General features: G+C 43.3%; 1 protein-coding gene across 2 annotated transcripts; it reads left to right on the top strand.

The window, feature by feature from the left end:
* Positions 1 to 660: 660 nt before the first annotated feature.
* Positions 661 to 23,337, top strand: MXD1 (MAX dimerization protein 1). Of its 2 annotated transcripts, none has more exons than XM_081100540.1 (7): positions 661 to 955; positions 1,641 to 1,740; positions 6,306 to 6,335; positions 18,610 to 18,724; positions 20,505 to 20,664; positions 20,906 to 21,139; positions 21,271 to 23,337. In XM_081100540.1, the coding sequence occupies exons 1-6, from the start codon at positions 883 to 885 to the stop codon at positions 21,091 to 21,093; spliced, it is 666 nt and encodes a 221-aa protein (XP_080956666.1). In that variant the 5' UTR covers positions 661 to 882; the 3' UTR covers positions 21,094 to 21,139; positions 21,271 to 23,337. The 2 variants fall into 2 exon arrangements, with proteins under 2 accessions (XP_080956666.1, XP_080956667.1); XM_081100541.1 differs by having other exon boundaries at positions 684 to 955; positions 20,906 to 21,135.
* Positions 23,338 to 24,571: the final 1,234 nt, after the last annotated feature.

The raw sequence follows: 24,571 nt of genomic DNA, 5'->3' as shown, positions 1-24,571 counted from the left end.
GCTGCCGCAGACCCGGCTCCGATCCGACCCCGCGCGGGGCAGATTGCCTAGGCGAGGCGTGACGCCAGCCTCGTACTCCAGGGAACTTCCCCTGGGGCAGGTCCTGGCAACAGGTCCCAGGGGAGCAGGGAGGGGCCGGGTGGAGCCGAGCTCCGCGACGGCCGGTGAATCAGCGCCGTCGGGCGCCGGGTCGCCCTCCCTGGCAAAGCCAGTTCTGGGGAGGAGACGCGGGGGCCGCTGACTACCAGCCACTCAGGGATCGCCCGGCTGGGGAAGGGTGACGTCATGGTAGCTGGGAGGTTTCGGGAGCCCGCCAATGGGAGGCGGGCGCAGTGCTGGCTCTCTCTAGCTCTTGGCCAATACTAACAAAGCGGCAGGGGGCCCGGTTGTCGGTGTAGAACCAATGAAAGCTGGGAAGGAGCACGAGGCGGAGTTGCGAATCCTGTCACCAATTGGGAAGAGGGGGTGGAGCCTGGGCCTTGTCAAGCATGACCAACCAGCGAAAGGAGCGGACTCTAGGGGGCGTGGCCTTAATGCCCTTCCCCAATCGGGCAAAGCCAAAGGCGGGGCAGTCTTGGGGCGCCCAATGAGGAACGCAGGCGAAGCGGGCCTGTCAAGAGAAGGGACTGGGGGCGGGGGGATGGTGAGTCGGGGATAAACACTCCGCGGCGGGGGCGGCTGCTGCTCTTCTTCGGGTTCTGTCACGGTGTCGGCGGTGCCCAGCTCACCGGCCCCCTCCCCCTTCCGGCCAGCGTGGTCGCCAAAGAGGCTCTGTGAGCCCTGCTCTGCCGGGTCCACAGCGGGTCGCGCGTGTTCGGCGGCGGCGGCAGCGAGCCCGTGGGCAGTGGGGGTTGGTCCCGTGGCTCCGGCCCCCGGTGCAGAATGGCGACGGCGGTTCGGATGAACATCCAGATGCTGCTGGAGGCGGCTGACTACCTGGAGCGGCGGGAGAGAGGTGCACGGGGACGGGAGGGGTCGGACCCCAACAGGGGCCGGGGGCTCTGAGGGTCCCCGCTGCGGGTCCGGGCGCCCGGCCGCTCCGGGGGTAGTTGGAGGCGCGGAGAGCGCGACCGCGAGCGCTCCTAACCCCTCCGCTCTCCCTACGCGCCGTCGGGAGGGAGGACGCCCGCTGCCCCCCAGGCAGTGAGTGGGGGTGGAAAGGGGCCTCTGCACCCCGGGGTCCGGGTGTCGCATCCTCCCTACCCCGTCGCGGGTGGAGTGCCGGGGGCCCCCTCGGCCAGGCCCTGGGTCTACCTCATCGGGCTCTTCCCTGCTGGCCCGTCTCAGCCGGAGGAGCAGCGCCTCCCAACCCCCGCGCCCGGCGTTTGCCCCGCATCTTCACTTAACACACCTGCTGGACGTTGCCAGTGGGGAGCCCGGGCTCCAGGCGCTTAGCGACTTGATGGGTCTTTCTCAACAATGAGCAGCTGGAATGCTCCTTACACCTGCTCCGAACTGAGGGCATTCACACAATTTTAAAAACAATCATTGTTCTAAGGATTCCACCTGGCTGCGTTTAATTATTTCCACTCTAGTCTTTCAATGAAATATAGGTAAAATGTAAAAAGGAAATACTGTAGAGAAGCGAGAGTATTGAATGTTCCAGGCTCATTCATTAACTGGATCCTCCGGTTTTCTAGAAGCTGAACATGGTTATGCCTCCATGTTACCATACAATAACAAGGACAGAGATGCCTTCAAACGGAGGAACAAATCTAAGAAGAATAACAGCAGTAGCAGGTAATTTGGTAAATATTTCTCTTTCCCTTTTAGGTTATACAGCAGATGACACAACCTGCAGAATGGAAGTTACCTGTTGTGATTATAACCCAGTAAATTAAGTGGCGATCATGATTCAGTAATGCACACATGGTCGTAAGCCATTGGAGGAAGCAGCCCTCTGGGTGGAGGGAATTGAAAAGAGAAATGGACATTATCCACTTCTTTCACTTTTCATAATGAAAAATTTATAATCATGTTAAAGTATCTGACTTGGCATGGGTGGTAGGATTTCATATTTGATATGTGCATTAAATACAATGGTTTGTCTGATAATCTAGTTTGGCATACCTATTTATAATGGCAAAGAGAAATGAGTGAGGTTAAAATCTGCCTTTTGGTGATGGAGGAACATATAACATCAAAATATTAATATGCCACAACCCTTTTATATTAGCCTTATTACAGTTCTTAAAATCTGTGACACTCACTAGGAAGTACTAGCAGTTGACTAGTGGTCAGTGAAATCACATGTTAAAGCCCTGAACATAGTTCCTGGCACATAGGAATACTCTATTAATGCTATTGTCCTTTTCCCCCTCCTTCCTCTTAAAATATAAGTTAGCTAGGAAATCTGTTTTATTAGATCCATTCAACTATACCTTTCATTCCAGTAAATTAAAACCATTGACATTTTCATTGCTGATTTAGAATCCTTATCCCTTTCCCATCCTCATGAATAACTCCCTGAAAGTAGCTGTATTTGGTTAGCCTCTGTGGTACAATACAGACCACTGGAAACCAGAAGATTCCTACTTAAACCTAACTCACTTGTTCTTGCTGTCTCCTCTGTCCTTGATTCTGCCAGCTGTCCTCAGTGTTGGTGGACCCACAGGATGTGAGCAGCACACAGGTGCTGAGCTCTTGAATAGGAAGGCACTTTGTGAAGCATGGGCCTGGTAGTTAACTACCTGGTGATTTTTTTGTTTTCCTTCCCTTCCTTAGCATTACCTGAAAGTGGTAGCTAATAGATCTGTGCATGGATACTACCCGGGCCTCTAATAAGGATGCTGATACTTACTTGGATTATACAATGGTATAGGACAATTTAGCTATGTTGCATTTTGTTACAGTGTTAATTTTTAAATTTTTGTAAGAACTTTGAAGCCTTTTGGGTTATTTTACTGGAAAAGTGTAGTTCATTTATTCTTGTCTACTCATGATGTGAGAGGAATTATCCACATTAATAGTCAAGGCTAGTCCTTAGCAATAAATTTTTTTCCTAAGTTTCACAGGAAAGTTGTCAGGGGATGTTCAGTGATAGGGAGAGGAAAAGAAGAGGAAGTTGAGGAGAAGTGGCTTGGTCCCAGAAGGTGATTAGGAAAGAAAAATAATGATAGTTGAGAATTTCAAGCCAAGAAACAGCCTTTCTCTTCTCTTTAATATGAAGCATTCCTGAAAAAAAAAAAATGGCTGCAACTCCTGATTTTTTGAAAAGCTCTGTTACTTCTCTTAATGGATTTGGTTTGCTTTCAAGGTAAGAAATAGGAGGCTCTCACAGTTGTCCATATTCTGGACTAGTAGTGAATTAGTGTAATATCTTCAGTGATGCGAGGATCTCTTGAGAGACCATGATTAAACCTGGAGAAGACGCCAAGCAATCATATGAAGCAGGAGCAGGTTGTTTTATTTAAATGTAATCATTTCCTTCCTGACCTGAACAGAGAGCCATCCCCCCCCCCCCAGAGAATGCAGTTTGATCCCTTGATTTGAATTAGACTTATATCCAAAGCTCTGTATCGTCGGGATTGTGAACTGAAGTAAGGGCTGTGGAGAGATTGCTGCTGGTTTACATAACCATTGGATAACAGTTTATTCTTGTTAATTCGGGTTGAAATGCTGTGCTCTTTGTTTGTAGAGCTGGGGTGGGGGGAATACTTTTCCTTGGACAATAAAAAATAAGATTTAGCCACATACCAAATTTCTTGGGAACTGAAAATGCAGATCTAAAGTTTTTCTAATTGCTTGTTTAAAAAAACAACACACAAATGAAATTGTGAATATTGATTGTTTTGGAATCATCCAAAGAACTACTGGAATACAGGGAGATAGAATCTTTTTTTCCTCCCTTTCTGGTTTTTGAAATAAGTTACTAAATATGTAGAATTGAAATCCAGGCTTTTTAAAAGTATGTTAAATTGGTAAAGCAGACTTTGGCACTCATTTGAAAGAGGAAGTCCAGGACTCGCTACCCAGTTCTTTTATGAGACAGTGGCTATATAGCTGACCTGACATGGGGAGTCTTTTTGAACCAAGGACTTTTCTCATTCTCAAATACTATGTAGTTTGGTTTAGTTATCTTTCTGTTAGAATATATTTTTAAATGGTGACATTGACCTTCAATTATTACAGATTTATCAAATCTTCAATAATCACATGGAAAATCATTGTGATACAAAGTATCTGTCTCTTATAATGCTATAATTAAAAATATTAATGTTAATCCATCAACAGAGTTTGCAGGCAATCTCTGAAATGATTATTTCTTAAAAGGTCTGCTTTTTATTAAAAACAAACTCAGTTTCAGTAAACCAAATGCACTTCAATAATGCCCAAGCCATTAGGTGTAAGTCCCCTTGTAAACATCACAATGTGTTCAACACCCCTAAGTAATCAAATAAGATCTTTACTTTCCAAAACTCTGTTCAAAGTTTGGAAGGAGTTGTGCTTCCTATGGAATCTATTAAAAAGTCTCTCTTGAAGATTCAGAATTTTTTTTATATGTATCTTCAAAGAATCCAGAAATTTTTGGTACGAGTGCCCCATGTGCTGTTATTTTCTCTGACAGGAGACCATGTTCTTTTCAAATATCCACCCTCCTCCACCACCACCTTCCAAGAATGGCACTTGAGGAAGGTCCTTGCCTGCGATTAAACAGGGAAATCTTTGCCAGTTGTGGTCATATACTTCCATCCATTTAAAAAATCTGTCAGACTTTGAACTTGTTATTCCCTGTTAAAACTAAAATGTCACGTGATTTTAAGCCAAAGGTTTGCACTGTAAGCCAGATTCTTGTTAACTGTGATGTCCTGTTGGCCATTGCAGAAATAAACCTTCAGAAAAATGTAGAATGCTGAAGAATGCTGAGGGATAACCAAGGGGCTCAATCTAAAGCTTTTAAGTTAACCAGTTTCAAAGTTCGCACGTCCTTTATCCAGAAAACAAATGCTCTAAAACTGAAAGTGCTGTCATTTTTTTCTAGTTTTTTTCCTCGTAGAAGAGAAGTTTAAGTGCCAGATTGGAAATGTCCCATTTCAAGACCACACACACACACACACACACACACACACACACACACACACACACACACCCCTTCCCCCCCCAGTCTCTGATGTGAACAAACTTGATGCCCGCCTCCCCATGTAAATGAGTGGCTGAGAATTCATGGGAGCAGTGATCCTCCATGATTACTCTGAGAATTTATCTCCTAGGCACAGTGAGGTTCTAATTATGGCCCCACAGAATTTCATGGCTTGAACCAGGGCATAACCTCTTGAACTGGTTAGATTCTAGAGAGCTTCCGTAAGGTCAGGATCCAGTGCCTTTGTAACACTGGGGAGTTCCTCAGGTTTATTTATAACTAGTCAGGGAGGAACTGTGTGAGCAGGACACTGAAGTGACCACTTGACTGACTGCTTGTGACTTTTGTGAAACCTGTCCATAAATTTTTAGACCAGACCTTATATTCAAGGTCAGCTATAAATACACTAATAACATGAATTCACGTCCACCACAGCTTTCACCCAAGGCTCTCTAATCACTTTTACAGTTGCTACCTCATTGATCCCTGCTTGTTCAGTAGATAATTAGCAATACTTTTTATTCCCATTTTACGGAGGGGTTAACCAAGGACAGAATGGTAAAAGTTTTATTTCCTCCCTGGTACCAGTCAGTGGCAAAGCTCTAACCAGTCTGTCGTCTTTATGTTGAAATGAGTTTTGGAAACTCCTCCCTAAAATCATTTCATAGCTATTCAATACTAGCTCCTTCCAGGAGGTTGTATATGATAAAATAGTTACTTCAGGGAATACAAAGATTCAGGGGAGAGGGGTGATTTTTACTCATTTAAAACTGAATCCTGTAGTCAAACAACTTAGCATAAAACTTTGGTGAATACAACACCTGGAAAAACTCCAGGGCTGGAGTGGGGGTGCCACCTCCACTGTTGTACCCTCAGCCTAAAGTAAGCTTGTGGAATGATAGAACCCAAGTTCACATCACATTGTGCAGCTGTTTTGTCTTTGTATAAATAGGCTTCTTTTATTTCCTTTCTTAAAATGGATTACCTTTCCACTAGGGAATGCATGCCTCTTAGTTTTTCACTTCTCTTTGAACTCTGTTTTAGATATTTACATGTACCTGACCCCCAAAGGGACTGGTTTCTTTAGTAGAACTCACTGAGTTATTCTCCCTTTTTCTGTCTTCTATCAACTTTGGAGAGAAAGAAGTTAAAAATATTTGTTGATATTGAAGTAGTCCTTTAAGAAAAAAACAACAACAACTTTTCTTATTGTTCCCTCTTTCAGATCAACTCACAATGAAATGGAGAAGAATCGGTGAGTTGGGGATTTGGGGGGTGGTATGGGAAGAGTTGTGATGCATTTTCTATTCATTAAATTGTTTGCTCTTTTTAACTCCTCCTACAATAGGACCCGATTTAAGAGTTCACTCTGGGCCCTCTAAACAGCACTGCCCAGAAATCACTTAGGTAGATAGAGGGCTTGCTAGTTCTAAAGACCACACTCCTCCCTCACCCCTGCAGCCTCCTGAGGAATGCCTTTTCGTGTGACTGTTCCACAGGCCAGAGCATTTTAGGTCCTAGGCAGTGTTTCCCAAATGGTGTTTTTTAAAAATTACGTGCTACTGAATATAATTGACAGTGCTGTATTAAATCATGCACACACAGATATATCTATATATATATTTGTGTATACACACACACACACACACACACACACACACACGTATGTGTGTAGTTATAATATCCTTGTGAATAGAGATTCTCAGAATTTGGGCAAATAGATGCAGAGCAGAAATTGGATTAGTGCAGTGGTTCTCAACCTGAGGGTTGCGACCCCTTTGGTGGTCGAACGACCCTTTCTCAGGGGTCGCCTAAGACCATCCTGCATATCAGATATTTACATTACGATTCATAACAGTAGCAACATTACAGTTTTGAAGTAGCAACGAAAATCATTTTATGGTTGGGTCACAACATGAGGAGCTGTATTGAAAGGGCCAGAAGGTTGAGAACCACTGGATTAGTGCCTTGTAAGGGAGCCTGCCACCCTCACTGGGTTTCGTCTTGCCACAGGCTTTAGTTGCTCTCTCACCGGGATTGCCTTGTGCTGCGTATTTACATCTTCATTTTCCACAGCAAGTGTGCCCATCCTTCAAGGACACAGCCTGGTGGCTCTCAACTCTGGTTGCACATTAGAACCACTTGCAAAACTTTTATTGTAGTGTTTTAATAATTATTTTTCATGTTAAATACATTATACTTATATAGTTATACATTTGGGAGGAAGAGAACAAATTGTTGTTTCTGCTAATTTTATAAAGTAACTTTTTATTATAGAATTTTTCAAATTTACAAAAATAGAGCAAATAATGTAATCAACTCATATGTACCCATCACCCAGCTTCAACAGTTATCAATATTTTGCCAATCTTGTATAACTAAAACCACCCCTCTTCATGGGATATTTTAAAGCAAATCTATCTCTAGTAGACTTTTTACAACAACAACAAAGAAACATAAACACTTGCTTTTACTATGCAGAAAAATCATGGTAATTCTTTGTGCAACTTAAAAAACAAACAAACACAGTCCTCACCCCTAACAATTCTGATTTAATTGGTTTGGGTTGAGACTGTCCACTAGCCTTTTTTTTTTTTTTTTAAAAGCTCTCAGGTGATTCTCGTGTCCATTCCGGGCTAATGTCACTGAACAACCCTCATTCTAGCTGCCGCACTCCCTTCATTGTGAAGTGCGGGCTCCCTGTCCAAACGGACTGGCTTTCTGGGTGCCTGGCAGGAACGAGAAGATGGCGTACCATACCGTGCCCACCCTCTGACGAGGGAGCCTGACTGTGAAGGTCAGGACCTGAGTGACATGTCTCGTCAGGGAAAGGGCAGACCAGACCCTCACTAGGAAGGCAAATCTCGGAACAGGGCAAACGCTTAGTATTATTCCATTGTGTGTGTGTGTGGGGGGGGGGGCGGGGAGGCGGGTAGTAAGTGTGTTGCTGGACACGTGTTTCTCCCCATCTCTTCTTCCCGTTTCATTTCTCGGTTGCACATGTTTTAAGTCAGAGCTTTTTTACGTCTGAGCTTCCTTTATGCTTTAGGGCTTTATATATCATGAACTGGAAACTCAAAAGTGTCTCTTCTGAAGGAGGAAAGGGAACCTAGCTTTCGTTTTCCATCTTTAGATTCTCTCCCATCTTCCTGCCTTTGGAGTGAACCGGGTAAATCGGGAGTTTTTCTGCTGAAAATTCTTGTAGTCGTCCTTCTCCCCTCTAACAGTTTACTTAGGCATTTATTTTAATGATTGAAATCTCATCCCTCCCCATAGGGCTCTTAGGCTGCTACAGCTTTGGGCCTTGCGCCTCTGCAGGAATGCCACCGGAATGTCAATTTTATCGTTTATTATAGTAGCTCAGAGATGTTTGTTTTCTACCAACAGTGGCCCAAGACCTTGTGCTCCGCACAGGTGTTAAATGAGTTCATACTGGGATATTAAATCAGCATGGTCCCCACCTTAGAGAAATGTAGATTGTCCGTGAGCAAGACGCAGAGAGTTCCAGTTAATATGCTGAGTCTGAAATCAAGGTATGCACAGGTGGCTGTGGAGGCAAAAGTTCTAGAAAACTGGATTTGAAGTCACCACTGGGCAGGGCAGGCTGCTTATAATTCAGGCTGCTTCTGTATGACTAGTCAACTTTTGTTGGTTGAAGGGTTACTTATCTGGTTTCCTTATTGTCCTTTCATTTTTGGAATTTGGTCTTTTAAAGTCTTGATAATTCTTCCTCTAGCCTAGAGCCTGTGAACAGAAGAGAAGGAAGTAAGGACTTAAATTTACTTAATTTAGCCAAGCATTGGCTGCTGCAGTCCAGGGGAGATTAAAGCTGTCGGGCACTTCTCCCTTATTAGTGTGGTTGCTTAAGATTTTAGGGTTTTGAGGTCAGTTGAACAACTGCTGTTCTAGCCTCCCTGGTTTTAGTAGCTGAGTGCTATGAAAGAGCCCTGCTTGGCTAAATGCTGCTACATGTGAGCCATTTTTCACCTTAACATCATATGACAAAGACTGGCATAGCTCTCAAAAAAAAAAAATAGCCATTTAGAAAAACACAACTTCTAACTGGGATTTTTTTCTCTTTGAATCTTTTCTGTGGCACTTTAGAGATTCTGAATAATTGGTGCTCATCAGGACTCCACTCTGAGGATACTGTGTTCAATGTACCACTTAATAATCCTGGCATTGATGGGAAGAGAAAAGACAAGACCTAGAATGGTGGAGGCAGTTGGTATTTTCCATTCAGTGGACTAGGTGCCGTGACCGCCAAAGAGGCTGTGTGTTAGGTGCTGGGAACCCGGAGCCCAGCACAGACCTGCTCCTGGGTGGAGGGTCCGTTTAGTGTCGCTGTGGATGCTGGGCCCTGGCTTCTCTGCATTTTAACTAATGTTGTGGGTCCAGCCTCCTAAGGAAACGCCCTTGGTGAGGAGATGGTGTGTTTCTCTTTTTTTTCAAAAACGAATCTTGTAGAAGTTTCTGAGAAATATAGAAAAATCATACTAAAAATTAAATCATCCATGAATCTAGCAGCCAGAGGAAATCAAGGGACCTTGGAAATGTATCTTTTCAATTGGTTTTGGAAAATAACTTTAAAAATCTAGTTTAGTGTAGCAAATTCAAAAATTCAGAAAAGCACAGGGAATAGTAAAAAAAAAATCACCTATAATAGACCTTGCAGCAGTAACTGCTAACATTCCTGCTAAGTTATATATTTATCTAGACTTCTGTGCATACTTTTACAAATTAACATCAGATCATATAGTAAATAGTTTGAATCTTCTTTTTAAGTTACTTTAGGAACATTTTCCAATTAAATCTCCTTTCCTAACATTACTTTTAGAGAATGCCCAGTATTGCATCATATGAATGCGCCATAATTCATATAACCAATCACCTATTTTAGGTTCTTCCCAGTATTTTGCTAATGTAAGCAATGCTTCCTTAATTTACCTTGTAGATAAGTCTCTGTCCAACATCATAATTATTACCTTAGGGTAAGGTTATAATTGTGGAATTAATGGTATACAAGTTGATATGGGTTTTGATGTTGACTGCTGGATTGCCCACCAACCAGGTTATGGCTGAGTCTTCCCGTGCCAGTGTACATTGTTTTTTATTATTATTATTTTTTAAAAATATATTTTTATTGACTTCAGAGAGGAAGGGAGAGGGGAGAGAGAGAGAGAAACATCAATGATGAGAGAGAATCATTGATTGGCTGCCTCCTGCACACCCCTACTGGGGATCGAGCCCGCAACCTGGGCATGTACCCTTGACCGGAATCAAACCCAGGACCCTTCAGTCAGCAGGCCGACACTCTATCCACGGAGCCCAACTGGCTAGGGCTAGTGTACATTGTTTTAATCACTGAGGTTTTATCATGCACTTCAGGATCTGGTAAAGCAAATCTCTATTCTCCTCCCCTTCTTTTTTTATTTAACCATGTTCTTAGCTATTTTCATCAGTTTGTTTTTCCTGGTGATTTTATAATCAGTCCATCAATTCCTCATCCCATAAACTCTTTTGGGATTTTCAAAATAAAAATTAAATAATTCCAATATAAATTAACCTTAAAAAGTTCTTATTTATATATTAGATGTTTCCATGTAGATCTTGCACATTTTTTGTAAAAGATATTCCTGGTTTACATATGTTTTTATTGCTATTGGTTTCCCATTGTAATTACTCATTGATTTTTATTGGAAAAAGAAAATATTTTAATCTTTTGTTATTCTCTTTACTGATGGTAATTCTGCTGTTTCCTTCTCTTCACTGGGAATTCCTCTGGTTTGAATACCTTCCAATAAGCCCTTAGCAAATGGAGACTGAGTGAATGCGTAGAAGCTGCAGCCAGTGTCAGGAGTCAGGTGCTAGAATGGACTCTTTTTTCCCCCCCTAAAAGAAGGCTCTAGCATCTCCGTTAGTAGCAGACACTGGTGTTTCTGGAATGGTGCATGTGCAGGCCTTGCTGGAATTAGGCAGCTGGTCTAGAGAGATTACCTCTGCCAGAGTCTTCTGAACCCCATGACGAAGATTGTTGTGTGTGCTCCGTGGGGAGGACTCAGCAGCCTGATGTAAGCTGTTATTTTCGTTTTGTCAAACAGTATTTCAGTGGCATCTGGTCTGGCATATGAAACCATTTCAGCCAGGTCCTTTCTAGCAGGATATTCTAATTCATTGCAGGTCCCTGTAGTTGTTACTTTCACATTTTGGCTTTTCAAATAGCTAAGCTCCTTCAATCAAAGGGATAGAGGACTGACTTTGCATGGGGTCTGAGTTGTGGTATGTATTGCACCACTCTTACTGCTCCTGAACTCCCTCAAGTACATTCAGATCTCACTGTAGGATGTTGTAACACATCCACATTGCTTTGTTGCCACATGAGGCTAAGGGCGCGACCTGGTTATTGCACAGGAAGTATATAGGTATCAGTGTGCAGTATTTGATGGTGTGGAGGAGCACTCCGATTTGTACCACTAGAATCCATCTTTCCTCTTGGGTAGGTAGGATCTGCCCTTGGAAGAACTTGAAGAGAAATATGCTGGTTATTCAATTAGTTTCCAATCCCCTACCCAGAACACGGGCTTCTCTGACTTTCTGTCATAGGCATTAATAGTCAAAGTGAGAGATAGAGCAGGCAAGTACTAGTTATCATATCTATATATATCTATATCTATATATATCTATATATATGTATATTTTTTTAATTGGGCTCTAGAAAGGAAATATTAATGAGGCATACTTATGTATTTCATACTTTTATTAGAGAAGTGATTTTATAACTTAAATGTAGCCACCATGAATTGCTATTTATACATTCACTGTTCACTGAGTGCCATGTTCCTGTACAGCTAGCATATATAACTACCTTTGTAAATTTTTACAAAGATTACTATCACAATTCTGAAAAATCTCCAAGACCTTCCAAAGCTTTAATTAAGGTGGTAATAAGTGTTTGGCAATTTTTTATAAAGGAATCATTTTAGAAAAAGGAAGTAAGTCCTTTTTTTTTTTTCCTCAAAGCATGACTTGTATGTAGCCTTCATCAGGGTTTTTTGTTTAACCCAGTAAGGTTTTGTTCTAAAACCAAACTCTGGAGAAGGTTAGGCCCTATCATCCCTTTTAGGGAGTAATTTTTGACCCCTTAAGATTTGTTTCTTCTTTCTTTATACTAAATAACCTCTTTTTCTTACTATATACCTACATCTGAAATTATTTTTATTCCTCTCCAATTATCCTTTAAGATTTATAAGGCTATTTAATTGGCTAACTCTGTGTCCACACAGAGGTAGGAGATAAAATGGTGAAACCTTGGCATTAAATAGACCATTGTTTATATAACTCTTTTTCTTCTTCTTTGGTTAATAATCTTAGGCCCAGCTTTAATGAAAACTAGTACTCAGTGTATCATGTTTGTTAAGTAAGGCTTTCTTCAGAGAGAAGGGATATGAATTACCGAAGATAGCAGATTCTACTCTTAGGTCAATATCTGCAGACACATTGTTATTTCTATTTAATATAAATTAGAAGACTTGGTCTCTTCCATTATTTGGTAACGAAAGAAACAGAACAAGTTGGATACAAAGGAGGTCTGTAGCATGTGAATAAAGGAATATGATCTATTTGAAAAAAAAGAAAAGCTTATGATAAGCTATAAAACCTTAAAAACCTTTATGGAGAAGTTAAGTCAAACAAGTATGACTGAGGAAAATGAAGAAATATGTTTGGTAGAGGGCAAAGTGGGTCCATTCTGGAATTTTCGTGAGAGCTGGTATTGGTCATGGTCTGAAGGTCCCTCAGATAAGTAATCTTACAATAATTTGTTGACATGTCTGACCACTCCAACTAGATTTTAAGTGCCTCCAAAGCAGGGACTTGGTCTTACTCAACATTAGACCCCCTGCCCCTAGGAAGGCAGCAGTGCATACACTACTGCCCTGTGAGAAATACTAGTGGAGTAAACGCATGAAAGACCTCAGTGTGTTTCAAGATTCCCACCTATAAACCTACTTATCTACCCTCTTCACTCACTGGCTTCCATGGTGTTTGCCCTGCCTTGACCTTATAATTCTTTTTTGTATCATTTTCACTTTACTGTGAAAATCTGAGGGAGAGAGCTCAGTCACACCTTCAATAAAAAAGACTAATCTCTGATAACAATGCCTCCCTCACAACAGAGAAGCACGACATGCACTTCGAACGGACCTGAGACCATTCCCAGTCTGTCTGTCCATGTGAGGAAGAGCTTTAGGGTTGACACAGCAAATACATAAGCACTCTCTGCAGATTGCACCATCTACCTAGATTCTTACTCCTTTTGTTGCATCTGTTCCCTAGCTTACCAAACCTGCTGGCCTGAGAGACACATGGGTAGAATCAAGGAAGCTAGAGTGTGGAGGCAGAAATAAAAAGAGCAGCGTTGAGGCTCGCGTAAGAGCACGCTGGTCAGCCTGGTGCCTTCGCCAGTGCCAGAGCTCAGGATGACTGCCTCAGAGCCCGAGCTCGTCATTCGTGGCTTCCTTCTCTTGCTTATTTTCTCAGACTCATGGCTGACAATAGTTAAGGAAAACTAACAACAGAAGTGCATGGCATCCAGATGCATTTTATATTTAAATCTTTAATATATTTGGAATTTATTTTGATGTTAGTCTCCCCACTTCCCTGCCATTTTCTGACTAATCCCTTCCCCACTCCCCCAAGGATTTGCAGTGCTATTTCCACTAAATGCTAAATTCATATCTATTCTTTGGTCTGTTCCTGGGAATTTTTTATTCTGTTCACTTGATTTGTCTGTCTCTTCCTGTATTAGTATATACTGTTTTTAATTATTGAAGCTTTATAATACAATTCAATATCACATTTCCTCCTCATTCTTCTTCTTAAAAAATTTGGCAGTCTTTCTCTCACACATTTATTCTTCTAGATGAAGTTAAAACTAATTTCCCAGTATTATAAAGAATACTGTTGGGATTTTTTTCTTGGAATTATGTTAAATATATAGATAAACTTGGTAAGATTGACATTTTTACTTTGAGGATTCATATCTGGGAATTTGCTGTTTTTTCCATTTATTCAAATTTTCTTATGTCTCTCAGCAACGTTTGGTCATTTTCTTCCCAGAGATCCTTCCCAGACTGTTTTAAGTTTGTTCTGGAACATGCCATCCTTTCTTCTTGCTATTGTGCTAGGTGTTTTAGGGCCTCTGGATTTGGAAACACATGTAGAGATATGCTGGAAGTTCCAAGATCAGCACTTTGCCCCTGTCTTTCCTTTCCTTTGGCCATCGCAGTAGAGGCCAGGCATTTCGGACGTGCCCTCCCTCCTTTAAGTCCCTCCGTCCGCTGCCTCTACGTGATGTGGGTGGCCTGAAGGAATCTTCTCCTTTCGCATGCAATAGCTTTATAAACTCTGTGCTAATTTTATAATGTAAAACAAAAGTGCTTTTAGCATAAGCAAGATCTGTGTTTCCATAGAAAATGGGTAAGACTGTCCATCTTTTAATGGCAGAAGAGATCTATTTTCTTTAAGGACGAGTTTAGTGATTGGATTTTATCAGCTAGCCTCTATCTACCTAGTGAGACATGGAGTTCCCTACTGATTTTAAAGAAATATTATAGAGCTATGATTATGGGTTTGCTCCCAGTAATTACTCTTCTACAGAGGAAGCGAGGATTGAAAGAATAACTGCTACCAGAAATGGAGTACTCCATGTCAGACCTGGCCCAGGGGCTTCCCTGCCTTGTCTCAGTTAATATCACACGGCCCTCAGGTGGGCATTGCCACCCTTCTGCTGAGGAAATGAGGGCTCCATGGAGTAAAGAAACTTGCTCAAGGTCACACAGGGAGGAAGGGCCAGAGTCAGGGTCCCAAAACTTGACTCTTCATCACTATACTAATATTTGGTTGTATAGAGATTGACAGATTGATTTTAAAATAATTAAAAACAAAAGTAAATAAAATTTGAGATACTAAAAACTTTCTGACAAGAAACTATAGTTTATATCTAATTTAGTTATAGGCCACACTTTATTCCGAGTGTTACTGATTATAGCTCAGATCAAAGATTGGTTTCTTTATGCTACTATAGACCAAAGGTGTATCAGCCCATTCAGAATAATGAAAGCAACATTTCTGAAGAGTCAGCAGGTGACGTTGTCAAAGTTCATGACCTTGGTACAGAGCAGTTGGATCATGGCAAAAAGAAGTGGCAGCCTGGGGCCGAAGGGAGCCAGGATTTGGCAAAACCCTCTTCTGCTGGGGGTGGGGAGTGGGGGGGCAGCTCTGGGCAGCAGAAGGCGGGACTGTCTGAAGATGTGATGGGAGGAGACGCACGGAGGGGTCACGGCGAGGTGTCTAGTGGCTTCCTGTTGAGGATATGTGGCAAAACCCTGCCAGTTCCCCAAAGGGGAGTTGGACCTGGTTCAAAAGTGGTCCCAGGCCCCTCCTGCAAAACCAGATTCCTGGGCAGGAAGCTATCAGGACTGAGGGGAGAGCTGAGACAAGGGCTTGTTCTGCTTCCTTTGGATCTGGGAGCTCCATGGGTGCTCAGGGCTGGCTGCAGGAGTCCAGGTCCCAGGGTGGAGGGTGTGTCTGTGTGTCTGTCTGTGTCTCAGGGTTGAGGATCCTCAGGGGGAGTTGTTACAGAGATGTCTGTATAATTTTGTTATCTGGTTCAGGAATTGAATATCACTGCTCTGTGATGGAACTGAGCCTGCCAGACACCAACCAGGGGTGTGTCTGCAGGCAGGTGGCTGGTGGGCAGGGCGGCCCTCAGGCTGGAGCAGTGAGGCGCTAGGAACGTGCCAGAAAGCACTTCGGTCCTATTTTCATAGAACGAGACCAGAAGACACCGAGTGAACATGTATTATCTTCAGCTCAAATTAGTCAAATTGCTTATTTCTAGTTTCACAACTGGGAGTGTTCTTTGGAAACCCACATTTGGGTAGTGAAAATACTTTCTGGGCTAGACTCCCTGTGTAACTAGAATGACGGTGCATGGAAAGATGACTTTACTATTATATTTTTATCAGTAGACAAACTTCCTAAAAAATTTACATACTCATCTGTAGATAAACCTGCATCATAAAGACTATTGTGACTGTTCTGAATCATGCAGTCTTTGCAAATACCAAGCGAACCGAAAAATGTCCAATTCATTTTAATTTCTGAGCTTTTTTTCCTAACTCAACAATTAGTCTATAAACTTTGTAGTAAGAAATAAGTTGGATAACTGTATGTGTAAGTACGTGACTGAGTATACTTTCTTATGGTGTTTCTAGTAACGATAGATTTTCACTGCTCTTTTTGAAGAATATTATCCACGGTGAACAAGTACATTTTACACAGGTTCTGCTCCCCCGCCCCCATGCAGAAGGAGGAACAGACCTCGAATGTGAGTCTTTGCTTGTGACCATAACAAATGGACAGGTTTTCAGAGCAAGTGAAAGTCTTATAATATAGTTAGGCATTTGTCCCATTCAGTCTTCCTGGCTCAGGAATGAGAGCTGTTCTTCTCGAGCTTATTAAGGCTTAGAGGGCCCTTGGAGAATGTAGAACAGCTCCTTTAAGATCCAGATGAGGAGGGAGGCTCAGAAGCAGATGAGGCAGTGGCTCAAAAGGCTGTCAAGTGCACCCCTGGTCAGATCTGTCTGCCTTGGGGTGTCACCTGAAGTCTTGATATGAAGGGTATGAACTGACTTCCTTGCATACTGACCTATCGTAGAGCTTTCTGATGGTTTTCTCCTTTTGGTCTGCATTCCCAGCTTCCATTAATACAGTAAAGTTTTTAAGAGGGAGGAAAAGGACAAACTAAGCGTTAAGGTTTTCTTTAAGTTCAGCTGCAAGGAGGCTCCTAGGAGCTCTGCTCAGGTCATTGTGTGTAGGGAATGGCCTGTGTCTAACACCCCAGGACCCTGAGCACTGCTGAAGGCCAGAGAAGGGAGAAGTGGACTCTCCTCGAGGGGCTTGAAGTCTAGTTGACTAGATGGTATCTGATCAGCAAACATTTATTAAGCCTGTGGGAGGGGGAGGCGCTGTGGCAACACAGCAGTGAAGAAGCTGCAGTCCCCGCTTTCTGAGGAGCTTGCAGTGAATGGTTCAGTCACAATGCCAAACACCACGTCAGCACAGTCAACTCCCAGCGCACAGCATGAACAACTAAGTACTCAGAAAACGAAATCTCCATGGGCTGGAAGGCCTGCGAAGGCTTTAGGAGGTGGCAGCTGAAACAAAAACTCTGAATCTTGGTCATGTTCATAGAGTCTGCCATGTTCTAGAACAGGGGTGGGGAACTTTTTTCCTGCCCAGGGCCATTTATATCATCATTAAAAATTAGCCTGCTGTATGTGGTCAAACATTTAATTAGCTCACCCCTAATGCCTTGGCAGGGCCAGACCCAATGATTTCGCGAGCCAGCCGTTCCTCACCCCTGTTCTAGAATAAAACCCAAACCAAGATTTCAATGAAGTATTAATTTCCAAAAATTCAGGAACTTTTGTGCTTCTGGTCAGTCTTTGACGAAAGGCCCTTTCTTTCGTGTGTTGCTGTGGCTTCTGCCTCATCCAGCCTCTCTCCTCTTCCGCTCTGTCCCATGGCTCCATTCTGCCACTCTCCAAGAGATACACGTGGTTCTCTTCAGCTGTTCAGCAGGCTTGTTCATGTAGCATTACCAGTGGTACTTTTTCATTATTTTTTAAAAAATATATTTAACTTTTGAATAGCAGTAGCTTACATGGTTGAAAAACCAAAAAGTATAACACATTATTCAGTGAAAATTATCCCCCTTTCTTCATCCCAGTCTGACGGTTCCCTGACTTCTCTCTGCCCAACTACTGTTACTAGTTTTTTATGTATCATTCTAGATTTTATGTCCATACAAGAAGACACAAATATTTCCTCCATTTTTACCAAAGATAGCATGTTATATGCAGTTTGCTTTTCTTCACTTAATATACCTGAGAGTTCTTTCCTAATAGCACATAGAACATATTCTCTTTTCATAGCTGCATAGCACTCCACTACAGGGATGTACCCTAGTTAATTTATTTACTCCCTATTGATGATCATTGGGGTTGTTTCTGTCTTTGCTATTTCAGATAAAACTTAACGAATAATATGTCATTCACATGTATAAATACTGTCTACAGCAATGATGTAATTATAGTGACTTAGTGGTCCTGAATGGGTAAAGATAAGTATGGTTTAAAAGGATTCTCACCTGACATGTCATTATTTTCTGAATTTGGATATTCTCTATTCAGAAACCTGGAGATAACCTGATAAATATGCCTGGTGAACAGTAGATATTAGTCCCTATTCCAACACAGGTATTTTAAATAGATTTTACTGTAGAAAACCCTGGATTTTGCTTCTCCTTGGTTTTCACCAGAGATATATATTGGGCAAGAGGTCACTGGTGGTCTTGGACATCACTGGGCCTGGGCAACTTCATACTCTTTCAGAACCTGTTCTTGAGGCATACCTTTTGGCCTGCCATGAAATTCTGAAATGCTACTGTGATCTTGTTTTTACAGACGGGCCCAACTTCGCTTGTGCCTGGAGAAGTTGAAGGGGCTAGTGCCGCTCGGGCCTGAATCAAATCGACACACTACATTGAGTTTATTAACAACAGCCAAATTGCACATAAAGGTAAGTGTGTCCTTGAGATGCCTGTTTATCTTTGCCTGAGCAGTAAGGGTTTGTTACGAGGACAGCAAGTGTATATCTGCCGGACCTCTGCGCTCTTCCTGCCCGCCTTTTGGATGAATCACAGGCACCCCAGACGCAAGACGTCCAGACCCATCTGAGTGTTTCTCACCCTTAGGCACCAGAAGTTCAGTGGTCCATCCAACTGCCCATCGGATTACACAAGCCAGAAACTCAGGGCAATCCTTGTTAGCTCTTGCTGCTTAGCCATATATCTAAGTTGTCTCCAAGACCTAAATATTTCACAGCCTGTCTCCTTCCCTTTTCACCCATCATCTGTAATAAATCCTGCAGTGCCTTCCTCCGAGCTGATCTCTGTGCGTCCCAAGAACAGTCCATCCTGAGCTCAAGTTCTGTCACCCTGTTTAGAATTCTTCTGTGGTTCAGGACGTACTCTGCCACCAGGCCTGCCCCTCACCTGTGTGCAGCGTCACCCTCTCTGCCCCAGGCCTTCTTTCAGTCCCTAGCACTTGTCATGTTCTCAGACCACAGGGCCTTTCTACATGCTGTTCCCTCTGTTTGGATGCTTCCCCCTCTTTACCTACTTAACTTCTTGTCATTCTTCATATCTCAGCACAGATACCACTAGCTCAGGGAAACCTTCCCTGACCTGGTTACTTTCTTCTGTGACAGGTGGTCCTATTACTGGGTGATTCTCTCTTAGCACTTGTCACAGTTGGCATCCCAGTAGTGGTTTGTGTGACTATTTGGTTGTCTCCATCCTTAGAATATAGACTCCCCAGGGAGGGGACCAGGTCTCTGTGGTCACCTTGTATCCCCAGGACTTCCAAGAGGGCTGGCACAGAGGTAGCCTTAGTACGGAGCTGGGATAGCAAAGGGGGAGTGAGTTCTGTTCAGGCTCTTGCAGCATGTTTTTCTAGTCATGACTAGAGGCCCGGTGCATGAATTCATGCACGGGTGGGGTCTGGCTGGCCCCGCCCCCTGTTGAACTCCGGTCAAACTACCGGTCTAGGGGACAGTTTGCATATTACCCTTTTATTATATAGGATTGGAAAATGTCACTTTAATTATGGTTAGTAGCCTACATTCATGACATTTCTTGGGGGGGGGGGAGAATCTCTGTTTAGAGCAAAACAATCACAATTAAACAATCTTCTTAATTATCTGAAGAATATGAGAAGCTAGAGGACAGATTTGTAAAAATAAGTGGTCTACGGAAATGTGTTTTCAAAGCTCTTATGTTGGACAATTTGGAATCAGGACTTCAAAAGGGACTATTATTTCCTGCTAACAAACAGAAGTTAATTGAGATTTGGCATGATGCAAAAAGTGCTTATGTAATTGGGCCATGCACTTGAATAAACACACATTTAAATAGAAGTCTGTTTCCTAAGCTCCCACCACATGCACTGCTCTAGTTCGGAGATTAGGTGTTCAGGGTGCTGCTGCAGGCACGGGAGACCAGGTTGGGGGTTCCTACCTGCAGTCTTTTCCGTATCAAACGTGAGGGGCACCAGGAGGCTAGTCTCAGAGCTCCCCCCTAGAGTCCTCGTGACAGCACAGGTACAGCATTGTCCGTGCCGAAGGTGTCAGGCGAAAACAGGAGCCCCCAAGCCAGTCAACTTCCTGTCTGTGCGAAGCTACTCACACACCGAAGGAAATCTGCCAATTTTTTCAGAAGCCAATGCTAGAGAGGAAGATGCAGGGTCATTGCCAACTGTGAAATCTGCCTGTGGACTCTAATTACCCCTTTGACTTGCAGAAACTTGAAGATTGTGACAGAAAAGCCATTCACCAAATAGACCAGCTTCAGCGAGAGCAGCGGCACCTGAAGAGGCAGCTGGAGAAGCTGGGCATCGAGAGGATACGAATGGACAGCATCGGCTCCACGGTCTCCTCCGAGCGCTCCGACTCCGACAGGGGTGAGCCCCGGTCCCTGCGCCCTCGCCCCCCTCCCCCTCTACCACCGGCCAGAGGCAGGACAGAGAGGGAATAAGAACCTGCTTGTGATGTAGGGAAGTTGAGCTGACCGTCAGTAACGAGTCCCCCTCTCCTTTTAGCAGTTAGGCCCCAGTGTCCAGAGGGCTTGGCCTGGAGTCGCCTGGGTTTTCAGCCCGAGTTCTCTGAAGGGTGCCTTTACCACTGTCTCTTGTCCTCCCACAGAAGAAATCGATGTGGATGTTGAAAGCACAGACTATCTCACGGGCGAGTTGGACTGGAGCAGCAGCAGCGTGAGTGATTCTGACGAGCGGGGAAGCATGCAGAGCCTCGGCAGTGACGAGGGCTACTCCAGCGCCAGCATCAAGAGAATAAAGCTCCAGGACAACCGCAAGACGTGCCTCGGGCTATAAGAGAGGTCGCTGCGGCTGCCCGTGGTCTCCTGTCGGCTCTGAGTAGGTAGTGTACTGGACCTGCCCACGGATCCCTTGCACGTCAGCTTCCGTGTACCACCTTCACCACATCAGCTCTGTAAACGTTTGCAAGGAGTGCTTAGGATTTCATCCACTAGCTTCTCTTTCTCTCCACAGAAATTCGTCTGAGAGACTGTACATTCCAGTCGATTTGAAGCACCCAAGAATTCTTAGACCGAACAAGCAATTTTCACATCTCAGCAGTTCCCCTCTTATTTACTGTCCCCGCGTAGCCTGCCAGGCCTTGCTTAACGTTCCCTGGCGTCCTGTGTTCCTTGCCTAGCAGAAATGTCTGACTGTCTTGTGCTTAGGATTGAAGGAAACAAGCTTCAAAGTTGAGAGCCTGACCTCAGAACTCCAAAGTGGGCTTTGACAGTGGCATTTAAGAGCACTTACCCGCAGACCTCTCCCCAGGGAGGAGGCAGGAATACCTCCAGGGGACACCCGCACCCCGTGCTCAGTCCCAGAACCCCGTGCGGATGGGCGTCTGTCTCTCTGAAGTGGACACCTGGAGAGTATGGCTTTGGGGTTGCACAGCTCATCAAAGTTCCAATATTGTTCGTTCTCACAAACAAAATAGCACCGTCTATTTTTGTGATGTTTTGGGGGCTGCGCTGTGTACCGCTATCCCCAATGCGCATTCTCCAAGTTTGTTATGCTACTTGTCTCTGGAACATTTTTTTTTCCTACCTCAGAGATAAATTAGATCTCCATTTCCCACTTAACACAAAGTGATTATGCCTCTTTTCCCCCCAGAATAAGTGACATTTGGTCCAATTCTAATCTATTTTCCTATTTAACTTTCAGCAATAACTGAGCTTTGACACTAGCTGAGCTAGTGCCTACCACCAGTGAAAGGAAAGTCCGCGTTTCTGCTCTGTGTTGCAGGGGAACAGGAGGGGCTGGTACGTGTTACTAGAATCCCTCGCTATTTTTGGACTCACCCGGAACTTCTTCATGAAGGCTTTTGGGTTGATAGTTTAAAAGGCTGATTTTTTCTTCTTGGTTATGATTTCTCCCTTACGTGGTCCTCCACTTTGTAGCATTTTTATTTAAGCTAAAACAGAGCACATGTATATGTACATAAGACACATTAAATCTATAAAGACTATTTATTCATTTTATATAAACTAATGTAATGGAAAATGAATTCTTATGACTTTGTGCTTTTATAGATGTTCTAGAAACTTTGTATGTAGGATCTACAAATTGGCTCATTCCCCTTAATATTTTTGCATTCATATTTTTGAGGTCTTGATATTTTCAGCCTCTGGTGAATCTTTTCCATTGAATTTAAACCATTTGTAAAATCTGTGACGCTGAAACAGAGTGTATGTCACAAAGTGATGAGAACATTCCTAAAATCCACAGACGCACTGCAACCTAAGGGCTCGACAGCTGAACCAGCGCGGGGCCAGCCGTGCCGCGCTGGCCTGCGGTCTCTAGCATGCCACAGCCTCACCACTCCGCCTCCACACACCAAATGTTCAAACACTCTGCACAGCAGCTCATTCTAGACACGAGAGCAATGTAAACAAAGCAAGATTACTTTTGTGTTTTCTCAATTAATGATTAAAAAATTTTTTAATTGGAAGCAGTGGATTGCTAAATGATCCCAAAGTCATGTATAACTCTCCTGTGTTTATTTTGTTCTGGTTTTTCCTTCATTTCAGCTTTGGGTGGGGGCGGGGCAGGTGACACACAGGATTTTTTTATTGTTGGAATCTTTTCCAATTACCAGCTGAAGATTTGCACTGAAATACAATTTGTATGCCTTCTGCATTTTTAAAGCCTGCTTCCTGAGTTTAAGCAGAGTGATAGTGTTCAAAGAGCCAGCTCAGCCTGTAATGTGTTTGAAAAGATATGTCTGCACTTTGAGGTCCCTTTTGAATGCCATTCGCTAGACCTCACAAGCATTTTGTTTAATAGCTATGTTCAAGCGCCTCACAAGTCCACGATGCTGGATGGCATCAGAAACTCAAGACTTTGGGAGAAGCTTGTGGGCTTGCATTGGGGAGGGAACAAAATCTGTGTATTTGTTAATTGAGAAATAAGGCATCTCAGAGATGCCATTATTTTCTGTGTTTTAATTGTTGTGCCTTTGAGTTAAACTGCATTTTTTGTCTCTTGGTTGAAATATGAAATGTACTGTCCCGATATAAAACAGTAATTATTTGACCTTTGCACTGTTTGTCTGGTCCTTTTCAATCTGACTGCATAGAAATGTGGAACTTGCTAGATTAACTGACACCAGGGTTAGATGTTACTTTCTAAACTCGAGGTAGACGGAATCGGCAAGCGAGATGGGCCTCTCTCTGACCAAAACTGTAACCTTCAGGACCAGCAAACTCAGCCCACGGCAGCTAATCCCCTTCCCCACACGGCTGACGGGCAGCTCGGCTTGCCAATCTGTCCTCTCATTCACTGATCCACCAGCTTGACTGTTAAGAACTATACAGTCCTCTTGGTTGTTTTGAGTTTTTTAAGCAAAATGAAAAACCTTTCTATTAGGGTTGTTGGGGGGAGGGGATGAGCAAAGAGATAAACCCCGGCCTTTAAGATTTTGACAACTGTACGTAAACAGATGTGTGTATAACTATAGGCACATGCATATTTTTATGTGAAAATTAATTTTAAAAAACAAAGGAAATCTCAACTACATTCTTATGGAAACCATTGCAATGCAAATGGGAAATAAGAGTGTGTCGTCCAGTTTCGTTTTATGCTGTGAGGAGGTAGCTGTGTGTGCTTCCGTTAGCATCGGGAAACACACTGCCCGCGCCTTCTGGCTCAGGACGCGGCAGAGCACCCGGCGTTTTGTGTGTTTTGTTGCTAAGCAGGGAGGCGAAGCCTTCAAGGTGCTGACAGCGACTGCTGCACCTTCCTCTCGTGACTGGTTCAGGACCTGGATTCTTCTCCCTGTCCACCCAAGACTAGAATAATTTCAGTTTCCATTCAAAATTGAATACTTAGGTCTAAGCAGGTCCTGACCCTGCAGTTGGCCATGTGAGTGTTTTTGGTGTTTTTTTAAGGTGGCCATTTCCCTTTAACCTCTACTTTTTTTAAAAAAAAAAAAAAAGAAAGGAACCGTACCTGGTTCCCAGTGGGCCTCTCTTCTTCATCCCTCACGTAGCCGAGAGCAGACCCTAGGGTGTGGGGAGAGAAAAGTGTAAACTAGGTAGGATTCTGATGTTCAAAATGACTAGCAATATTTGGGGGCTTGCTAATGGATTTTTGTGGGTTTTTTTTCTTCTTGCCTCTCCCCATCATTTAAAGAGAAAACTTATTTTTGCAAAGAATGTACATACACATTATCATTTAGATTTCTATACCATAAGGTATTGGCAAGAATATCGCTTTCATTGTGCTTTATAATCTATTTCCCCAAATCTCTGTCCTTGTTTTCCCGTTTTTTTGT

Source organism: Myotis nattereri (genome assembly GCF_964212035.1).
Source record: "Myotis nattereri genome assembly, chromosome: 10".
Lineage (NCBI taxonomy): Eukaryota > Metazoa > Chordata > Mammalia > Chiroptera > Vespertilionidae > Myotis > Myotis nattereri.
The sequence above is the reverse complement of the archived record's forward strand: the minus strand, read 5'-3'. Positions and strand labels throughout refer to the sequence as shown.

Coding starts and splice junctions, on each gene's coding strand:
- MXD1 (XM_081100540.1), top strand. CDS start 883: ATGGCGACGGCGGTTCGGATGAACATCCAGATGCTGCTGGAGGCGGCT. Junction 6,336..18,609: donor AATGAAATGGAGAAGAATCG/GTGAGTTGGGGA, acceptor TTGTTTTTACAG/ACGGGCCCAACTTCGCTTGT. Junction 18,725..20,504: donor CAGCCAAATTGCACATAAAG/GTAAGTGTGTCC, acceptor TTTGACTTGCAG/AAACTTGAAGATTGTGACAG.